General features: G+C 44.8%; 1 protein-coding gene across 3 annotated transcripts in view; it reads right to left on the reverse strand.

Annotated features, from left to right (window-relative positions):
* Positions 1–20,572, reverse strand: part of ANKH (ANKH inorganic pyrophosphate transport regulator) — a 151,833-nt gene extending 131,261 nt beyond the window's left edge. For all 3 annotated transcript variants that reach the window (XM_061187662.1, XM_061187660.1, XM_061187663.1), the window contains exon 1: positions 20,182–20,572. In XM_061187662.1, the coding sequence (XP_061043645.1) occupies positions 20,182–20,277 (96 nt within the window). In that variant the 5' untranslated portion in view covers positions 20,278–20,572. The remainder of the gene's footprint in view (positions 1–20,181) is intronic.
* Between the last annotated feature and the right edge of the window lie 873 nt (positions 20,573–21,445).

The following is a 21,445-nucleotide window of genomic DNA, read 5'->3' on the forward strand; positions in this document are numbered from 1 at the left end:
TGATTTATCTCACTCCATCCTCCCCCTCACCTCACTCCCCTCCCCACCAAAACGAAACAAAACAAAACAAAAACAGAGAAAAGCAAAAAAACAAACAAAAACACACCTTAGAAGAGATAAAAGAAGAAAAATGCTTTCATGCCTAGGAGCTGTCCTCCCTTAAAAAGGACAATAGCACATGTATAAAATGGTTATTTCTATTGTACATTTTTGGAAACCACAGCAACATGCAGACTAGAGGAGCCGACAGTCACCAAGAGGTTAACTGTACTGTGTTCTCATCCAGTCTGGGTTGCAGGCTTTATTTTTTGAAGCCCCACCATCAGCTTTACAGGAAATCCATGCTTTGCTTTCTAAGGTTTTCCTTTTTTTTTTTTCCTTTTTCAAAATTGACTCCATCCCATTAAAAAGAAAATCTAGCTTATTTCAAACAACCTATAAATATTTTACATCATTCTAAGGGAAACCTCAAACAACAGAAAACTATCAAAATGTTGCCAAGGTTATATACTCAATGATTTAATAACCTCAAAAGGGAAATACATGTAAACAAGTACGTATCACAGTTCTGGGTTAAGGAGGACAGGGTTAGTTTACCAAACAGTGTTGTGTTTTAAAAACATATCACTCTTATTTCCACTGTTGCACATCAGCCTCAGTTGCTAAGGAACTGGCATATACTGGAGATCAGATTTCTTCTTTATAAACTTGTTACAGCAGGTAAGTCCCAAACGCATTCTCTCTCTCATCTGGATTTTGGGGAGGGAAAGCAGTCTAGTTCTACTCTTGTCCTTATTTTCTCCCTTTGTGTAATGGTAAATGATGCAATAAAATCAGAATCCCTACGGCAAAGGACTTTCCCCTCTTGCGATGTTAAATACACAGAAATAGCTTATAAACTATGATTGCTAAACTTTATTTGTATAGAAATCCTTGCAGGTCATTAGGCTATATATTGGATAGACAGAGGGAGGGAAGGCAGGCTTAATAGCAGTAGTGTTCGCTAGCTATCAGATTACTATTACTTCAGTGTTCTTCTGTTTGGATCCCATGCTATAACGTGTAATATACTATTGCATTGCTATGACATATAATATGTCACATTCAAAGCACTTTGGTTTGGCCACGGCCCACACTGATGACCGAAAGTGCAAAGTGCAGAATACTCTTTACTAGGGACAACAGCTAATATTATAGTGCTGTTCTTCACATCCGGGTCTACTCAGTCTAATTCCAGCCATGGTTGTGCAGGATGATTCCTCTGTCCTGGATGAAGGTACCTGGCAATCAAACAAGATCGCCATGCACTAATATACTGCTCTAATGTCACCTGCTCTGCACCCCTAAAGAGAAGCTGGTCTTTGTGGGCTCTCAGGACTGAGGGCTGGGAGTGGACAGGGGTCTCCCCAGCACCCTCCTCCACCTCCCTGCGATGTGCCCTGCAGGGTTAAGACCATCTCCACATCAGGGAGCACCTCAGTGGTCGCAAATCACCCTGACTCTTTCCCCTTGAGTGAAATCACCTCCCACAAAGGCATCGTTTTGCATGGTTTTTTTTTCACCAGAAAATGATTTCTCCCCCAAACACGAGAATAACTGGTTTTCAAGGTAGGCAGTCTCACTAGTGTCTACATTATGACCGGCTGACAAACCCGAATATCAAGTCTGTGCCGCTAGTAATCCCTCCAGATTCAGCACTGGAGGCGAGCTGCTTCCTGGCTGGGGGGGAGGGAGGCCACCTTGGTGCACTGTCCCCTTCCAGCTGCACACCCTCAGCGAAGCAAGCTCGGGGTACTGTGCTTAGGAAGACATGGGGTGGACTCAGATAGCTGTCCCTCCATTTAGAGGGACAGATGTGCTTCAGCTGATAGAAGATGGGGGACGTACACGCTAATCCTGAGCGAATCACATTTGTCATGTGGCTTATATTTTCAGGCACGGGGTTACTTCACCCAGTGATTTCACTCAAGCCCTTCTGAGGTTCCATCTGTGCCCAGTGCTGTAAGAAGGGGAGCCGGAAGGCAGGCACAGTAGGTGACATCACACACCAGCCCTGCCCTGGGAAGGGGGGCGTTTCGTAGGGAGATGGGGAGACAGATGGGTAACTATGGAGACGCTGTGGGCTGTGAAGACAGGGGGATGAGGCACACGGGGCAGTAGCCTGGCGTCTCCAGGAAGGGTGGAACGAAGGCCACTCTCTCTGCCTCTCTGGAGCCGGCTTCCGTGAAAAAGCAAGAAACTCAGCAAGGCAGAAACCCGTGGAAACCAATCTGAAATTAATGAATGCCTGGAAGGGAAAAAAATAAAATAAAAAAAAAAAGACACCTGATTTATGAAAAGGTGCTGAAAAGCAAGGAAACTGAAAAAGTCGGCCAGAAGGCACAGCCAATGAGAGCCCACATGGAATGTTTTTTTTTTCACCTGATGATTAGATTTGAAGAAAGTAATACTCTGTAGCATAAATAAGGAGAAGGAACGCAAGGCCCTCAGATTCAGAGGCGGAAAGGTGGCGGGGTGGGGAAAAACATCCGGTGGTTTGGGGAAAGCAGAGCCACAGGCTATGATATTGAAGGAAGAGAGCCATGAATAAATATGAGGATGGAATTCCAGGAGGACCCAGGTGGAGCCTGCACGTGACTCTGAACTGCTAGGCCTGTGCTGTGACCCCCCCCCCCTTCAGTGCTGAAAGGGAAGTACCCCCATCCTCTTCCTGAGGACAGAGCAGACCCTCACATAGAATGGGGAGGAGGCTTAGGTCAGGGAGACACACAGGGAAGGAAGGCCGTCCTCCGACTGTGGTCCTCTGATCGGAGCACAGATCACGGCCTCTCAATATATTCAGTGAGAATATATTTTACAAACTGTGAAGTACTCTACAAATGTGAACTGTGCACCAGGCAAAGCAAAGGGCGATGTTTATTTTGTTGCGTTAAAACTGAGTCCCCCTACGACTGAGTTCCCTTGCTGAGTTTATGATTAATCTCTCTATCCAAAACTTTATTTCCTTTCTTTTTTATTTATTTATTTATTTATTTATTTCTGGCTGTGTTGGGTCTTCGTTTCTGTGCGAGGGCTTTCTCTAGTTGCAGCAAGCAGGGGCCACTCTTCTTTGCGGTGCGCGGGCCTCTCACTATCACGGCCTCTCTTGTTGCGGAGCACAGGCTCCAGACGCGCAGGCTCAGTAATTGTGGCTCACGGGCCCAGTTGCTCCGCGGCATGTGGGATCTTCCCAGACCAGGGCTCGAACCCGTGTCCCATGCATTGGCAGGCGGATTCTCAACCACTGCGCCACCACGGAAGCCCTATTTCCTTTCTTGTCCCCTCTGACCTCAATCCCTTTCTTGTCCCCTCAGACCTCAATTCTCTGCTAACTGAACACTAATCAACCAGAGTCAGAGGACTAAAACTGCTGTTAACATCGTTAATGTACTATAATTCCTATTATACATATAATCATTAACGTACAGACTCAGGTTGTTCCTCCAGGGCAAGATGAGCTAACAGACCCGCAAGCCATGGACCACCTGGCCAGAGAGTGCACACGGGACATCCTGACCCCCTGAAACTATGATGAAGAAATGTCAAGAAAGGTCACAAGAGGATGATTAACCCCAGCTTCTTTGTTCTTCCCCTTTAAACACTGCCCCCCCCAACTCAAAGACCAAATAGGAGTGGATCTGAGGCTTATCTCCCACTCCCTTGCCTAAGGCCCTGCAATAAACCCTTACTTTGTTGCAGACACCTGCTCTCAGACTTTGGCTTTCTGAGCCTCGGGGCACACCAGCCCTTTCTCAGTTACAGCCTCCTGAAAAAAGACTGTCCACTTCTGCTGAATGTAAAAGAAAAAACTGGGTTAAATGTTTGTTTTCCACCCGCTTAATTTAAGGTATTTGTATTAATACTGGCCGATTCTTAAAAAAAGAAAGAAATGTACAAATATATATATTTATTTATTTAAAGGTGTTCTTTTTACAATATGGATATGGTCCAATTACAGAAAATATTTTCATTTCCACAAATTTTCACCTCAGTTCTGAGCTTCCTAGTAGCTTATTGGTTTCTTAGTATTAAGTGCTGCATTTTGACTATTTTTCAAGAGGGTATCAAGATATCAATGGAATGAGGGCACAGGTAAGCCTACATCAATAGATACAGGTAGATGTTTTAGAATTTTGTTCTCACTAGAAAACTTAGCAATAACACTAGAAAACTTAGCGATAACACATTTAAAATTAGAATTTGAATGCCACTTATGGACTAATCAGGGAAAAGGAAACATGATACAGAAGTGGCAGGCCCCTTGGAAATTAGCTAGGCATGTAGGACATGATTAGGTCACAATAAATTACAGGGCGGGGAGCATGAATTTTAAAGTCCAGGCAGCTACTGATTGTGAACAGCAGAACAAGTATTTCTCTAGCCATAAAGAAATCAGAGTTATTTTGCATGTGAAAACATTCAAAACTGCCTTCCATGTCGCACTAGCAGGGGACAGCTCACTACTACAGACCTTTGATGACATCAGCTTAAAGGCAATGGTTTCCCATGGAAATGGCTGAAGGCACGTGACCTTCCTCTTATCCCCATCACCACCCCCGCCTCCCCTGCTGTCCTGGGTCCCGGAAGCCAGCGGGAAGCGCGGGTCCCACAGCAGCCTGCAGGGCGTCCAGCCTCAGGCTCCCCTGTTCTTCCGTCTCCCACCGTCCATCCAGGAGAATCTGCCCAGTCCCACCTGTTAATTCCACCCCAGGGGTTCTGTTTCACATCCACCCATCTCTCTTCCAAGTCTTGTCAAGTCATCCTCCTAGGACTGTTGGACACTCCCATTTTTGAGTTCTCAAATGACCACAATCACAGCCAATGAGGCACGTGGATCGAGAAGAATTTTGATTTTAAATTCACCCAGTTTCGAAAGCCCGTGGCACCGACCTCCTCCCCTCCCACGTGCCAGCACCTCCCCTAAATTGTTATTAAGCCAACTGTTCATACAGGTAATTAGGACAAATGATATTTTTCAACATTACTGCTTTTTCCAATGACTACTATTCTAACAGCATTGTTTTCTACTAGTCCTCGTTGCAAATAGATAATATTTTAATAACGTTAGGGGTAATGTAACTTTGGTCAAGTGGCCTGGAAACCTAACCACAATTTATAATATTATTTCTACAGCAAAATGTATTCTAAATGACTTTTATGAATTACAACCAGGCTGTAAGCTGTAGACAACACCAAAATACAAACACACAAACATAAAGCCATAAAACGAACCCCTCTAAGGTTGGTCCACTCTCTGCTGTTTACACAGTAAACATTTAATATACAGAGAGAGGAAGCAAAACCAAGGAGCCTCATCAAATTTAATTCCAGATGACATCTCTGCTGTCACCAAGCCCTGGTCTAACTATAATATTATCCTAAGCACAGCACAAAGATGATGAGGATAAACTTGCTTCCCCCAGAGTCCTAATGTATTCCAATGCCAAATATTCCGAAGTATTTTGAATTTTCCAAACACTATTTCATTAAAGCAAATGGCTGAGAACCGACTGTATTATAATAAAGCATTTTTAAAGCTTGAAGGAAAAAATGAATATTCATAGTATTTGCATTTAGGTGAAAACGCAAAGAGCTCCCATTACGAATAATGTAATGCAGTGGCCCCTTGGGGAGGAGGGGAAGAAGAGAGACAGAAACAGAGCAGCAGTGCTATCCAGATACTAAGTATTTCTTGTTGTTCCCACGGTTATGCATAATTTGTATTCTCGCTCAGGCAAGCAATGTAAGACATCTCACTAGATCTATTAACGAATTACCATGACTGAAATGGAACTCATTCCCTTCACCAGCTCTTTTAAAGTTGGGTAGCATCATGGTCAGCTTCATCCTCTCCCGGTGGCCAAGTCCATTTGATTCTAGATAGCTTTTCTCTTTTAGGGCTCCCTCCCCGCCCCCAGCCCTACTCCAGGCCTCCTGCAGCTCGCCGGTGGTGGCCACAAGAGCCTCTTAATCGGTTTCCCCACCTCTGCTCTCACCTCCCTCTAATTCATTAGCCACACCGAAAGCAAAGTTATCTTTCGAATATGCAAATCCAAGCACATCACACCCCCACTGAGAACCCTTCAACATTCCCCAGTGGCCTAATGATCAAGGCCAAACTCCTTTCCCTGACTGACGGGGTACTGTCCCACTCACGGTAAGCATCTGCCATTTTCCACCTGGAACTCTCTCGCTTTCCAGAACAGCAGATACGCCACTCTCTTCAGATCTCAGGTCTCAGCTGGAACCAAAGCTTCCCTGACCCTTAGGATGGGTTATAGGATCCTGGGATAAACACCCTATTCTTCCCCTATCTCAGACCTGATCACATTCTTTGGTAGGTGCCTGTCTGCCCTTCTAGATTAATCGCTGCACAGCTAAAAGTCAGTCCTTTTTCCTGTTCCGTCTTTGTGACTAGCACTGGACCTGCCACACCGTAGGTGTTCAAGAAACATCTGTTGAATGAACACATTCATGAAGACACTCTTGCCCCCTGCATTCCATATTCTCCATTAATAGTGAAACTCTTCTCCATTTAATAGGGAAAACACTCCAAAACAGTATAGTAAGCACCTGAGGAAGAGGGTTACAACTTTCAGCTCATTAAGCAGACCCTATAATTTGTTTCAAACACCTTGGTGTGTTACTGCCATAATTGTCCACAAATTTGAAAAAGACTTGGTCCCATTTCTATGTCTAGATTAGAGAAGGGGCCAGTGGTACATGTAGCTACCCTCCCCAAAATCTGTGTCAAACAGCAGCCTATGATTAAGAGAAAATGAAATTTAACCTATCATTTCAAAAAGTGCATGTTACCTAAATCCTAGTAATTCAACTAAAACCAACCAAACAATCAAAAAAACAACAACAACAGAAACCCACTAAGCAAATCCAGCCTTAAACATCTTTTCCCCAAAGTAGGAAAAACAAAAAAACCAAACCCAGCGAAAGTATTGCTGACACACATGTAAAATCCAAGTGTTTCCAGCATCTGTCCTCCAGCATGCTTCCGCCCCTGCTTGCCCCTAGCCCAGCTGGCTCTAGTTTAGCAAGTCCCCTTAATGCGAGTCACGGATTCAATACAGAGCAAGAACAGTCGGCTCTAGTCAAGGATGGGTGACAATAAACAGGTGTAGCGGCAGCATGCCTGGCTCAAAGTCTTAGTAATACCGCTTTACATAGGGGCAGCACTTCAGACTTTTCAAAGCTCTTTTGTGTCTAGTCTCTGTGTGGTCTGCACTTCCAAAAGAAGGTACAGAAACCCTTTATACCCGTTCAACAGCTGGGAAAGCTGAAGCCCCCAGAAGTCAAGTTCTTTGCTCAAGGTCATAGAGCCAGTGGGTGCAGGGATGGAGGAGGTCAAGTCCAGGGGTGCCTATCAGGAGTGGACATTCTTTCTCTCAACCATGCTGTAGTCAGCTTGCAGCACTGCTAAAAACGACAGAGAAGCCACAGGGACTCAGGGCCTCTCTCAATAAGCATGAACCATTTCCCCTCTCTGTTTGCTCTGCTGCTTTTCTCCAAGGCGGGCTCTAAATAGCAAGAAGACCAGTTTAAACTGAAGAACCCAGGGGCAGGGTGGTAGAAAAGAGAGAAGAACACTTTCTGTTCTATTTCCCCTAAATATCACTAGCTCCGCATTTCCCTAGAACAGTCAACTCCAAATACTCTCCTCTGAGACCCTAAGCGTGCACTATTGGTCAGAGAAGACTGGCTGCCCTGCAGAGAGACTGAACGACCTGGCACAGCTATTCAACCTGCTCATCTTTAAAGTGGGGAAGGTGACGACCCCACCGTACATGCCAGGAGCCTCAGGCAGGACCTGGCACCTTGGAAGGTTGGTTAATTTTTTCCTCCTCTCCCACGAGTTCACCCAGGAAGTTTGGGGATGCAAACTTCTTAAGCATCACTGAACTCATCCAAAAAAGCACTTTTCTCTGCCGTGAAACCTGCAGGGACAGATGTCTTCCCAGATGTATGAGTAAAACCCACTCACTCCTTTTCCTCCCTGTGCTTCTGCCTAATCCCAAGTGGACTACGTATTTGGCCCAAAATGTGCTTACTGAAAAGAATGAAAGTCCTGAAAGACTTTAAAAGTATTACATGATGAAAAACTGAACTGATCTCTCAGCATTTAAAAAAATGCTTTTAGTAAAAGAAATCCTTTGAAGGAGTTCAGTACCATGTGGCTTTGAAAGAACTAGAACACAGTTTCCGGGAAAATGGCATCCTGGCTGGGAATGTCCACTGGGGGCCTGGGCCACATTCAACAGGCGCCTGCAGGGGAACCTGGGACAACTTTCTACAGCCATGTGGTGTCGCACACAGTGGAAGGCGTGAAAAGGTGCGCACGTGCACAAGTATTTCTAGTGTTAATCCAAAGAAATAATCAGAAGCAAAGATCTCGGAACAAAAATGTTTCAGAGCACTATTTGTAATAGAATGAAACAGGAAAAACTGAACGTCTAGCTACAGAGTATTGTTAAGTAAATTACGGTGTATCCCTGTGAAAGAATGCCATTAATCATATTTGAGATGAATACTTAAAATCAAGGGAAACTGCCTGTGATATAAAGTGGAAAGAGGTTACAATTTTGTTTGAAAATACACGGAGAGAAAAGAGATGAGAAGGACATGCACTAAAATAATAAATAGCAATATCTCTAGGTCGTGGGCCTAGAGATAATGCTATATATCCTCATTTTCTTCTTGATCCTCTTATTTATTTTTCTTCTTTATACAATGACTATAACCAGAATAAAATTAACAAAATTTTTTTTAAAGAGAGATCCTCTTCAAAAGCCACCAGCTTTCTGAGTAGCTTATGAAGTTAATGAAAATTTTTAAAATGTGGATAAACTATACATAACATAAAATTTATCATTTTAACCATTGGAAGCGTACAGTTCAGGGGCATTAAGTACATTCACAATATAGTGCAACCATCACCGCCACCCGCCTTCAGAGCTGAGTCATCCCGAACTGAGACTACCCATTAAACAATAACCCCCATTCCTCCCTCCCCTAAACCCTGGTAGCTGCTATTGCACTTTCTGTCTCTATGACTTAGACTACTTAAGGTACCTCATATAAGTGGAAGCATACTTCCACATACACAAAAGCATGTCCTTCTGTGTCTGGCTTATTTCACTTAGCATTATGTTTCATTAGCATTATTCATTAGCATTATTCATTAGCATTATTAGCATTATGTTTCATTAGCATTATTCATTAGCATTATTATTTCATTAGCATAATGTCCTCAAGGTTCATCTGTGTTGTAGCATACATCAAAATTTCATTCCCGGGGGCTTCCCTGGTGGCGCAGTGGTTGAGAATCTGCCTGCTAATGCAGGGGACACGGGTTCGAGCCCTGGTCTGGGAAGATCCCACATGCCGCGGAGCAGCTGGGCCCGTGAGCCACAACTACTGAGCCTGCGCGTCTGGAGCCCGTGCTCCGCAATAAGAGAGGCCGCGACAGTGAGAGGCCCGCGCACTGCAAGGAAGAGTGGCCCCCGCTCGCCGCAACTGGAGAAAGCCCTCGCACAGAAACGAAGACCCACCACAGCCAAAAGTAAATTAATTAATTAATTAAAAAAAAAATCATTCCCTTTTTAAGGCTGAATAAATAGTCCATAGTATGTACGTACCACATTTCATTTTATGATACTAGCTTTACATTTTAAGATATGAAGCAGACTTTCATTTTTAAGCATGTCTGAAAATCAAAATGATCAGCAGTCCATATAACTGAAGGATGTATATCAACTGAAGAATTAAAAACACCAAATCGTACAAAATAAGGGGAAAAGTTATTTTACACAGAAAGTCAAATTTTCCACCTGCCTTAAATCCACTAAAATCCACAACATTGAGGCATATTTTGCAACAGGAAAGAGTAGCAGCGCTACACGCTGTAATAACAGTGCGTGGCCGCGAACTCAGTTACCTGGGACCAAAGGCATGTGTGTCACTTTGTCTTAGCAATTAAAAAGGCTCCCATGGCACTCAGAGCAGCGGTGGCCTCGGAGGGAGGGGCACCAGAAACCTTCTGGGCTGATGGAAACCCTCCATATCTCGCCTGGGGTGTGGGTTATGTACGGTGTGCATCTGTCATTTGTCAGAACTCATGGACCTGTTCGTGTAAGATCTGTGTACCTCACCGTAGGTAAACGATACTGTGATTTTTAAAAAGGAAAGAAACACAGGTTCACCAGCCTCCTCCCCTGACAGAAGACATATTAAGCCTAAAAGAAATTAGAGTAAATAAGAATTTTAGGAAAACAAAAGTGGTTCTGCAGCTCAGCTACCGATGCTCGCTGCCACCGACTGCTTAAGGCCCCTTCGTGGATCTTCGGAACTCAGTCCAAGCTCCTTTCTCCTCACTGCTGAAACACTGGTTCATCCGGGGAAGACTGGTAAACACTGGGACTAACTACCAACAGTGTCAGGGAACTGCCCAGGTTTGATAAGCAGCCCAATAGATGTGAGGCCCAGGTGGTGCTGGCACATAAAGGTGTGAGCCTTAGCGTGGGAGGAGGGGAGGTACGCCCTGACCTCAGGTGGGGCTCCAGGTGATGCAACGCTGCATCGGAAAAGGGAGGGGGTGAGAACCATACCCATCCCAAGAAAAAACCACAGCTGAATGTGAGTCTGGAGCAGAGAAGAGACCCTTGACTTCCTATTTTGGGTCGGGCTGGTGGCAAGGCTCTTTCCAGTTGCTTCTGCGCTGGTCTTGGCTAGGATCATGAAAAGGTGAAAGTCACCTCTTTCTTATGAAGCGTGGTTACTTGTTACTCTGCCCTGCGCTGTCTGTCTTTATAAAGTGTCAAGTTTAGGCCACACGTCGTGGGAGACCGCTGTGTCCCAGCGCGGTAACTTTCCTGCCAAACCATTTAGAGCACTCAGACAATTTGTTTTTCTTTTTTGTAATCTGCTATTTTAGATTCTCCACACCACCATTCCCCTGTATTGAAATGCATGACCCAGTGGCCAACAGATCTTGGGGCTGTTTATGGAGCAGCTGTAAGAGCGTATCTACTTCTTATCATCCTAAAGACAGCTCGGAAAACACAACACAGCCACACCTAAGCCAATTGGCACGTGAAAAAACGACAGTCCGGGACGCAAAAACTTCCCTAGACTTAATGTTATATTTCTAAAAAAACTGAGCAGGGATTCTGACAAGCTTATTGATGTGGACTCATTATTATTTCGTTAAGAAACAACCAGGAGTGACCAGCTTCCACCATGTAAATGCTCTTGCTGGACCACAACCCGGAAAGCTTCCTGACCCAAACTAATCCTTTCTGTGTCTCTCACAAAATAAGCTACTTTTAGTTCTCACATCCTGGGAAGATTACAGCCACAAAGCCAACTTCTGCCCTCTCTCATTCTTGCCTCAGCTTTCTCCCTAGAAAGTCTCGTTAATCTGCTTTTAAAAACATTCAGCTTTTCAGCCATTTCATTCCAACTGAATGTCCTGAGGAGTCTCAGCCTCACCTTTCTAGTCACCCTTGCAAGTTCTTATCCAGGGAGTCCCACTTTTGCTTTTAACTTCCTCCCAGTGTGAAGTCACAGGTCCCCACGGCCAGCCGCAGTCCCCATCCGGGTGGGATGAGCCCAGACGAGGCACAGGAAGTGCACTGGGAACGTGGGCTTGGAGGTGCCTCTCGCCTCCTTGTGCTGGAGAAGAAGGAGCCATACACACAGCCCCTCCCCCCGCCCTGAGGTTGGGGACAGAGATGTGGACCCACGTTAGTAAGAGGACTGCCCATTCATACTGACAAACCCATCTACAGAAAGGCAACCCTGTAACAGCACTGGGTGTCAGGCTCATGGAAAGCCTCGCTGATCTTGTGATACCAAAACCCCATAAAAAATGTAAAAGCCAGCTAGGGCCCGTGAGCTACCTTGGACCAAAATGTACTCTTCCCACAAGAAATGAAGCTGGTGCATCTGTCCCTTGGGACCACGTGGCATTCCTGGACCAGCTGTCCAGGCTGTTTTCTGATAACTCATTATCGAGGAGAATAAATACCACCTTTGCCCTGACAAATAACAAAGTTCTTCCCCTTCCCAAGGCAGACTTGGAAAACATTTTTGGCATGGAGAAGCAGCCATATAGAACCAGAAAGCTGTGACGCATGAGTCTTCACTTGACTGAGATAACTGTAGTCTTGGTCATTTTAAGCTCATTTGTTCTCAGCATCGTGAGCGGTACTTGGTTTCTGGTATAGCCGCTGAATGATCCCCAAACCACAGAAACAGCAAAATTAAAACAAAACAGAAACAAACCTGGGGTTTGTACGGCTTGATATGAAGTCTGCTAATTTCCCTATCCTGTGACTCTATTCTCATCTTTGCAGATGGGTGGTATCCACTTTGGGGACAGGAGAATTTACAGAGAATGAGGCAGGGGTGACAACCTCCAGATAAGAACTGCCTCTATGTGGTTTACTGTTCATCGCCATGACCACAGACTCACCGCGCTACTGCAAGTACCGAGTACCCTGCCGTACGTTATCACAAACTGCAGTGTGCAATCAGGCATCTCGCTCTGTGATGCTCTGACTGCAAAAGTGCTTCATGTATGTTTTCTCAAATAGGACCTGATTTGAGAGCAGGGCCTGTGTCAAATCTGGCAACACTTCCCTTACGCAAAGGTCACTTACCTGACATTGACTCTAGAATCTCTCTAGAACAGAAACAAAAATAGGGCAGGGTAGGAGAGCTAGTGTAACAAAGTGTATACACTTTTTTCGCAAGGGAGACCTCCAAAATTATTTATTCTTCATTTTTTCATGGATTTCTAATGGATTTTAGTTTCTGGGGCACAGAGCAGATCCAAAGCAGAAAATTAAAAAGCAAGTATTCAACCTGTATTAGCTATTTCTATTAATTATTATTTTTATTTTGTCGGTCGGTGCCAAACTCTTTGTTAAGTATTTTGAGTATCACCTGTCAGTGGATATCCTGTCAGCTGATTGCCAGCACGACATTCACAAGCCACCAAAAAAATGTTCATTGAGTTTTGCATATAGTATTTATTTAATACGGTAGAGAAAGGTGCAATATAGATTTCTTGTACTACAAAAAGAAAAAGAAAACCAGTGATTTGCATTTTAAAGGATGAGCTTCAGGGACTTCCCTGGCGGTCCAGTGGTTAAGACTTCGCCTTCCAGGTCAGAATGGCCATCATCAAAAAATCTAGAAACAATAAATGCTGGAGAGGGTGTGGAGAAAAGGGAACCCTCCTGCAGTGCTGGTGGGAATGTAAATTGATACAGCCACTACGGAGAACAGTATGGAGGTTCCTTAAAAAACTAAAAATAGACCTACCATATGACCCAGCAATCCCACTACTGGGCATATACCCTGAGAAAACCATAATTCAAAAAGAGTCATGTACCAAAATGTTCATTGCAGCTCTATTTACAATAGCCAGGACATGGAAGCAACCTAAGTGTCCATCATCGGATGAATGGATAAAGAAGATGTGGCACATATATACAATGGAATATTATGCAGCCATAAAAAGAAACGAAATGGAGTTATTTGTAGTGAGGTGGATGGAGTTAGAGTCTGTCATACAGAGTGAAGTAAGTCAGAAAGAGAAAAACAAATACAGTATGCTAACACATATATATGGAATCTAAGGAAAAAAAAAAAAAGGTCATGAAGAACCTAGTGGCAAGACGGGAATAAAGACACAGACCTACTAGAGAATGGACTTGAGGATATGGGGAGGGGGAGGGGTAAGATGTGACAAAGTGAGAGAGTGGCATGGACATATATACACTACCAAATGTAAAATAGATAGCTAGTGGGAAGCAGTCGCATAGCACAGGGAGATCAGCTCGGTGCTTTGTGACCACCTAGAGGGGTGGGATAGGGAGGGTGGGAGGGAGGGAGACGCAAGAGGGAAGAGAGATGGGAACATATGTATATGTATAGCTGATTCACTTTGTTATACAGCAGAAACTAACACACCACTGTAAAGCAATTATACTACAATAAAGATGTTTAAAAAAAAAAAAAAAAAAGACTTCACCTTCCAGTGCAGGGGGTGTGGGTTCAATCCCTGGTCGGGGAGCTAAGATACCATATGCCTTGCAGACAAAAAACCCAAACATAAAACAGGAGCAATATTGTAACAAATTCAATAAAGACTTTAAAATTGGTCCGCATCAAAAAAAAAACTTTAAAAAATAAAAAGGATAAGCTTCAGTTATCAAGAAAATGCACTCACAGAGGTAGCTCATATCTAGATAATTCTGCAATAAAACAGGGTTTTCTATATTTCTATGACATTGCCACATCCACTAATAAAGTCATAGGTGTTAAAAAAACACTGGATTTAATTTTTAAAATGTAGATATGACCCAAGTCACTCTGGTGTAAGTTTAAAGAGGTTTATTTATTTCAGAGCAAAAAGACATGGAAACCAATTACTGGCCACTAATATAAAACTGGGCTTGTCACATCAAAAAAGTGAGATGATGCTATAAACGATATTACTTGGTACGCTTTTAAAACTGCTTTTAAAGAATCAGATGTATAACTAGAAAGAGATTTAGATATTGTCTTGACGTAAGAAGTATTTGATTATCTTTTGAAGGAGATGCTTGGGAAGACGTATTCTGACAAAGTAGTAGTTAGGCTGGTCATCAAACCACCTCAATAAATAAATGAGTAAAGAAACAAACCACAGAATTATACCTTTGTGGCTCTAGAAATAATCTACTTACCTAAGTGCAGTGAAAGAGAGGTACTTTAAACACAGATGTACATCTAAAGAAAACTGGGAAACACAGTGGAGAAGTGAGTAACAATTAGACTAAGGAGGTCATGGTGTCCTTGACTAAATACGGACTGCCAGTGACCTCATTTTCTATGTATGAATGAGAAGCTGAAACAGGCATCAAATTATGCTAGGCATAAAGCCCAAGGCAGTCAGAGAAAACACATTATCTACTTATTACACAGAGATGCTCACTGAAACTTTATGTTGGAAAAAACAAACAAAAAACCTCAGCATTTAAACAATAGGGGAATATACAGCAAAGGAAATTACTGGATGTTCATGCAATCACATATCATACTGCTATTTAAAATCACAGTTAAATACTTTTAAGTGATATAGGAAAAATGCCTCTGTGTTCTGTGAAATATATATATATGAAATACATATATATATATATATATATATATATATATATATATATATATATGTACACACACATATATATATCCTCAATTATGTAAAAAAAAAAAAAAAATTGGCAGGAGATACCCAAAACGTTAAAGGGGTTTTTTTCTTCAGAGTCGAATTAGAGGTATTTTTACTTTTTTCCTCCATTTTTAAATATGTAACCAAACTTTAAATTTTATATGTTACTTTAATAATTAGAAAAATTAAATGTTGTTTTGAGATTTAGTCCATTAATATAGAATAGATTGGAGGAGAAAAAAGTCTCTCACCGACAGTTACTTAGAAACTTAACCTGGGATTTACTTTTCTGTCTGTAAGTACTTTGGAAAGTGGAACATACAATGGACACTTTTGTTACTACTTAGGGCAAGCTCTGCCTGGGGAGGTCTCTTCCATCACTTAGTGACGTTGGATGACGAGTCCCTGCCCAGTAGTGGCCAGTGCCATGCACAACATTCACTTAAAAAAAAATTCCTGTACCTCCTGGAGACCTTTTTTTAAAGGGGGGTGAGGTGGGGGGCATTTCTTTACTTAGTAGATGAGGAGAACATTTATTAAGCTACTTTTCCTGGGCTTCTCTCTCTTTTTTTTTCCCCCCCCATTTTGTGATGTTAGTAATTTGAAACCCTCTTATACTGTGGAAGCCTAACTCTAGGTTTCTTAAGTTAGAAAGGAGGGCTGGGGAAACATGAAACATTCCTATTATACAACTTACTCTAGTAATCAACAATCCATATGCAAAACTCTTCATTCACAGATAAATCCCTTGAGTCTTTGATCTATTATATTGGACCCAACCAAATTCAGTGATTCACTCAGGGTTACCTGAAAGAACGCAGGTAATCTCGTGAGTGTCGAAGAGTAGCCTGCCTGGCACTGAGCAGAACACATTTCTTCTAAAGTGAGAACAACTTCAACTTTTTCTCTTTCAAGTCTTCACAAGAGCTGTCCTTAACATTTTTAAGTGTCATTAGGTACCTTACAAAAAAAAAAAAATCACTGATTTATTCTACATAATTTGGTGAACTTGGCTTTTAAGGAGTTCAGGGACTTTGTACCAAGTTTAATTTTAAACAGAAATCACAGTCTTCTTAATATGGCGAAATCAAATGGACATTTGCAGACCCCTCTGAAGAAATACATTGTATTTCTTCAACATATCTTCGTATCTTCCATCTTTCTTTAGCAATCTATATTGCTCTAATGATAAAGACTAAGTGATTTCTAAATAATTTTGTGAAGTTATCAGTTGTTTCTTATCTTTTTTCCTCTCTTTTAGCCAAAGGCTATGCCAACCTTGTCAAAATAAGATACAGCATTGATTTAATTAATTATCTGGATAATTCAGCCCTTCTAACATGACCCTCTTGGTCACAATCTCCCTTTTCTGAGAAGCCTCGTTATGACTGGCTTACATCTGTTGAGTCTTTAAAATTCAAACTATGACAGCTAAGATTACATTTAAGCCAAGGCTGGAACTCCAAAGAGCCAGAACTTACTTCTAAATGTCTAAGAACTCCTGGGGGTGGCTCTCAGTGTGCAAGCAGAGAGCAGAGTGGCTAAGGGCCAGGAGGATATGGCTGGAGCCCTGGCTCTGGCCTGCACTGCCTGTGTGAACTTGGACAAGGGCCTTAACATGCCTAGGCCTCTTATTCTTTCCTCATATATAAACACGTGCTGAGATGTTATAAGCACATACTAAGTGCTCGATGAATGGAAGCAATGAATACTTTTGCTTCTCAATCTGTAAAAATAGAAATAAAATGCTAATTCCACATCTACTGCAATTATCATCAAGTGTTCTACACACCTAAAGGGTTCTACAAACATTGTTTTAGTTTCTGCAATAAGGGTGTACTCTCATTTCTTCCATGGTGCCTATGCTTAATATTAAAAAGCAGGTGATTTTATTCCATACAGCTTTTTTTTTTTTTCAATGTAGAATTCAACACTTGCCTCCACCCCCAAATTACTGCCACCATCAAAATTGAAAAATGGGATGACAGATTTCATTAGAGTAAATATTCCATAATATTTGGGTTTCTTCCCTGACTGGCCTATAACATTACAGGGAAAGCTCTACATAACGGATAACGTTCATGGAAAACATCAGCAGGCCCTGGACGGGCTGTTACAGGCTTCTTCACAGCAGCCCCACACGTGGCACTAATAGCTCTGAGATAATGTGTAATTCCTTCACACAGTCACATGTGCTGCTTATTCAAATTTCAGTGGGATCTTGCCTATAGCTGGGTTTTCATTTTAAAGGTTCTGTCCACATTTCCGACAGAAACCACAAACTGAGATGTTTATTATCATTAAAAAAAAAAAAAACCTCATCTAGGGAACATTTAGAATGATTTCAGTATCCTTCGGCTCTTGACAAGTTAGAGACTTAAAAGCTAATGAGCTATTTTATTTTTTAATTTTGGGTTTCTTCATCATCTCGAACGCCCGTGAACCAGGGACTGTTTTGACCTTTGGCCTCCCATGTCACCTAACCTACTTTAGAATTAGTAAATTACTGAAATGTGAATCATTGTTCACTCATAGCAAGGTATAATATACACCTGCCCACTCTGAAAGAAGCACAGTAGAAACCTATATGTGTCCATCTGTCCATAGAACGTGACAAGACTCCACGTCAAGAGCTGCATACTTTCCGAAGTCTACCGTAGACCCGTATTTGCATAAAATAGCTTCACTGTTCCTCCTCTTTATTGTGCCTCAAAGCAGTTGGGGTAAAATGTTCTTTCATTCATGACCCACCTATGACCAGGTCACTCTTTAGCTCACATTGCAATTCTTTCCCTCCAGTTTAACAGTAAGAAAAAGTAAGTTCTGTTCTTTGCACCCTGCCCCATTTTGCAAAATTATCATCTGATACCGGAAGGCAAAGCAAGGTTTTGGAAACATATCAATTTCTTCCCTCCATCTCTCCACCCCTAACTCTGATAAAATATCTCTACCACCAGGCAACCTGTAACCTCATAAATACACTGGTGCTTAAGGGATAAGGACCTCAAAGGACACTTACTGATAAAACTTGCTTCGGTGCAACAAGACAACTCTTCCAGCACTTTGCTTATGTCACCTATGACAAGGAAGTTAGCAACGTCTCAAGGATGAGTGTGAATTATTAGACCCACTAGGATAGACCACCTGTGTAGTCTTTTATGTCTAGCTTCCCTTTTGTGACCTCAGGGAGACCCCTTTCTTTACACTCAAATCAAACCCTTAGTTATATCACCTTGCATTAAATCAAGGCAAATGTGAGGCAATACTGTGGTATGTTTCAGGCCATTTAATTATGGCAAAGAATACTCATTTCTTCCAGTTATCCCTACATAATACACACACACACACACACACACCACACAGCTGCTACAGTTCAGGGAGAAGCGATCAGGTGAGCAGCCTGGGCTTTCTGACAACCTTTGGGGCAGCTCCAATTAGATAAGCTTTAAAACAGTAAAAGGTTGAAGCGAATACACAGCACTTGACTCATCTAAAATGTGCAGTGTAATAAATTCAGGCCTAAAAACCTTTCCAAAGATTAGAGGAAATGCCCAAAGTCACCAGTTAGTTATGCAAGAAAGGGAGATTTTTTTTGGGGGGGTGGGAAGGTGGAGCATCAGAGGAGCCCTTGGGGGACCCTGGGGAGGTGCTGGCAGAGCAAAGTGGCAACAGAAAAGATATAATATTTCATCAAAAGAAATAAATTGGCTTACTAGCTAGACAAAGGTCTCCAGAGGCTATGCTGCAATACATTGTGAACACTTGTCAGCAATAAAATTCGAACTAAAAAGTAGCTTACAAGGTGGGCTAAGTATTCGGGAGCTAAACAGTTGCAATCAATCAAAAGTTCTGAGCACAGAGAGACAACTGCAAGCAGATATTCATCAAAAGGAGGAGTCAAATGAACCCCCTTCCGAAAAACTGTTTGGTTTTCTAAAACTAAAGGTGCATCAAGATAGGTGCCTTTTCTATAGAAACATCCTTTGAGGTCTCTTGACTTAAAGGAAAAGAAATAGAGTGCTACAACGTCAGGAGCTGCTCAGTCACATGCCGGGGCCAGTTCCGACACCTGCCCATCAAGGTGACAGGCTGCTGCCCTCTTCCCCCCAATCCTCTTCCCCCCAATCCTCTTCCCGGCCTTAAAAATGCAACTGCATCCCGCCGCAGGCCTGCGGAAACGGGCCGCACAGGCAAAGTGCGGAGTACCAGTGCCCCGCTGCTGGAGAGGCTGCAGCGCTCGATTTGCAATGACGCCACATGGAGAGAAATGGGGGAAAACATGAAGAAGAAACAAGGATGAGAAGGCAACAAACAAAATGTGCTCCCCTTCTTTAGTGGTGCAAGACGGAAAGAAAGAAAGAAAAAAAAAAACCCAAACTAGAGATGGCCAATGGTCGGCTTATCAGGACACATATGGGACGCCTCTAATCCATACATGAGCTTAAAAACAAAACAAAACAAATAGAAGTACCTGGGAAATCAACTTGGACACATTCTAATACAAAATTCTCCCCATGATCACCATCACCACAAACTCGGGATAGATAAAACCCCAGCACTCAAGCTATTAGAAACTACATTTTACTTACAAACCAGAGGTTTACATAATCACAAATTACATAATACTCTTTCTGTGCACTAAAAATCCTTCTGTAGGTGAAGCTCCAAACCCTCCGGTCTTTTAACGTTTTCCAGGGAGAGCTGGAGAAGTCTGCGCAAGAACTGGGGGGAGGGGGGAATGGAATGCTGGAAAATCATCTTTGACAAGCTGTCAACCCAACCAAATGTTCCAGGATAAAAAGAGACTCGGAGCAGGTGACTCTCCTCTGTCCCCATCCCCTGCCGCACGGGCGTCTAAGGCCAAGGCAGAGGGAGCAGGGCGCAGGGTGCGGGGCGCGGCCGGGGCTTACCTGCTCCCCGAAGTCGATGGCTATGTTGGTGATGCCCAGAGGCACCAGGAACCGGATCAGGGGCCAGTAGTGCGTGAGCGCCGGGAATTTCACCATAGTCCCCGCCGTGGGCGGACCCCACACACATCTGCCGCCGGGAGGAGACTCTGCCGGGAGGCGCGGGCCGAGAAGGCCGGGCGGGGGCGCGGGCGGACTGAGGCCGGGACCGGCGGGGTCTCGGGGCGGCGGCTGCGGCGCCCTCTCCAAGCGCGGCTGCTCTAGCAGGAGATCCGCAAGCTCAAGTCCATCCCTGCTGCCCTCCCACACAACAAAGATCTGTCGGGAAAAAAAAGAGGAGGGACGGCGGCGGCGGCGGCGGCAGAAGGTTCCGCTGACAGCGGCTCCATTATAAGCGCTCTGGGGCCCGGAAATAAATAACCGCGCGCACGAGGAGGCGCCGCCGCCGCCGCCGCCGCCGCCGCCGCCGCCGCCGCCACCGCCGCCACCGCCGCGGTGCAGAGGAAATCAAGGGCGGGCGCGGAGGCGCGGACACCGCCGGCGGCCAGGGGGCGGGCGGCGGGCTGGGGAAAGGGCAGGGCCGGGCGGGCGGCGCCCTCCTTCCCTCTTTCCCTCCGCCGCCGCCTGCGCTCGGCGCGGCCGCGGGGGGCGCTGCGCACGCACAGGCCGCGGAGCCGCCGCCTCCGCCGCGTCCCGGCGGCGCGGGGTGGGACTCGCTGCGGTGCCCCTGTCGGCCGAGGGGCGGCGGCGCGACGTTGCTGGGGGAGCGGGCCGGGGGCGGCGCGTGGTCCGAAGCCCGAGGGCACCGCGGGGGGAGCCTGAGGGGCGGGCGCACCCAGCGATCCGAAGGCCCCGGGGCAACCCGGGCTCCCTGGCCGGGCCCTGTCGCCCGAGCCCCGCGGGGCCGGGGCCTGGGGTCCCCGCGCTGTCCGGGGACCGGCCGGGGCGTGTGGGAGACTGGCCGCCAGGGCCGGCGACGTGAGCGCGGATGCGCGAGGAGGGATCGGGGCGCGCAGGAGCCGGGAGGGAGCGGGTTTGGGAAGCGCCCACTGCCCGCCTGGCGGGCACCGCGCCAGCCCCCATCCCCGGGTGGCCGCCTCGAGGCAGGCGGGGACGTGAGGAGGAGGCCGCTCCCGGAGGGGACCTGCTTGGGGCCCACCTGGACAGCTGGGGGCCCGGGAGAGATGGAGGCGTCGCTCTGGGCGGGCGCGAGAGACCGAGAAAAGGAGCATCTCTCTCAGGGTGTCCAGGGGCGACGGGGACCGCA

Source organism: Eubalaena glacialis, chromosome 4 (assembly GCF_028564815.1).
Source record: "Eubalaena glacialis isolate mEubGla1 chromosome 4, mEubGla1.1.hap2.+ XY, whole genome shotgun sequence".
Classification (NCBI taxonomy): Eukaryota; Metazoa; Chordata; class Mammalia; order Artiodactyla; family Balaenidae; genus Eubalaena; species Eubalaena glacialis.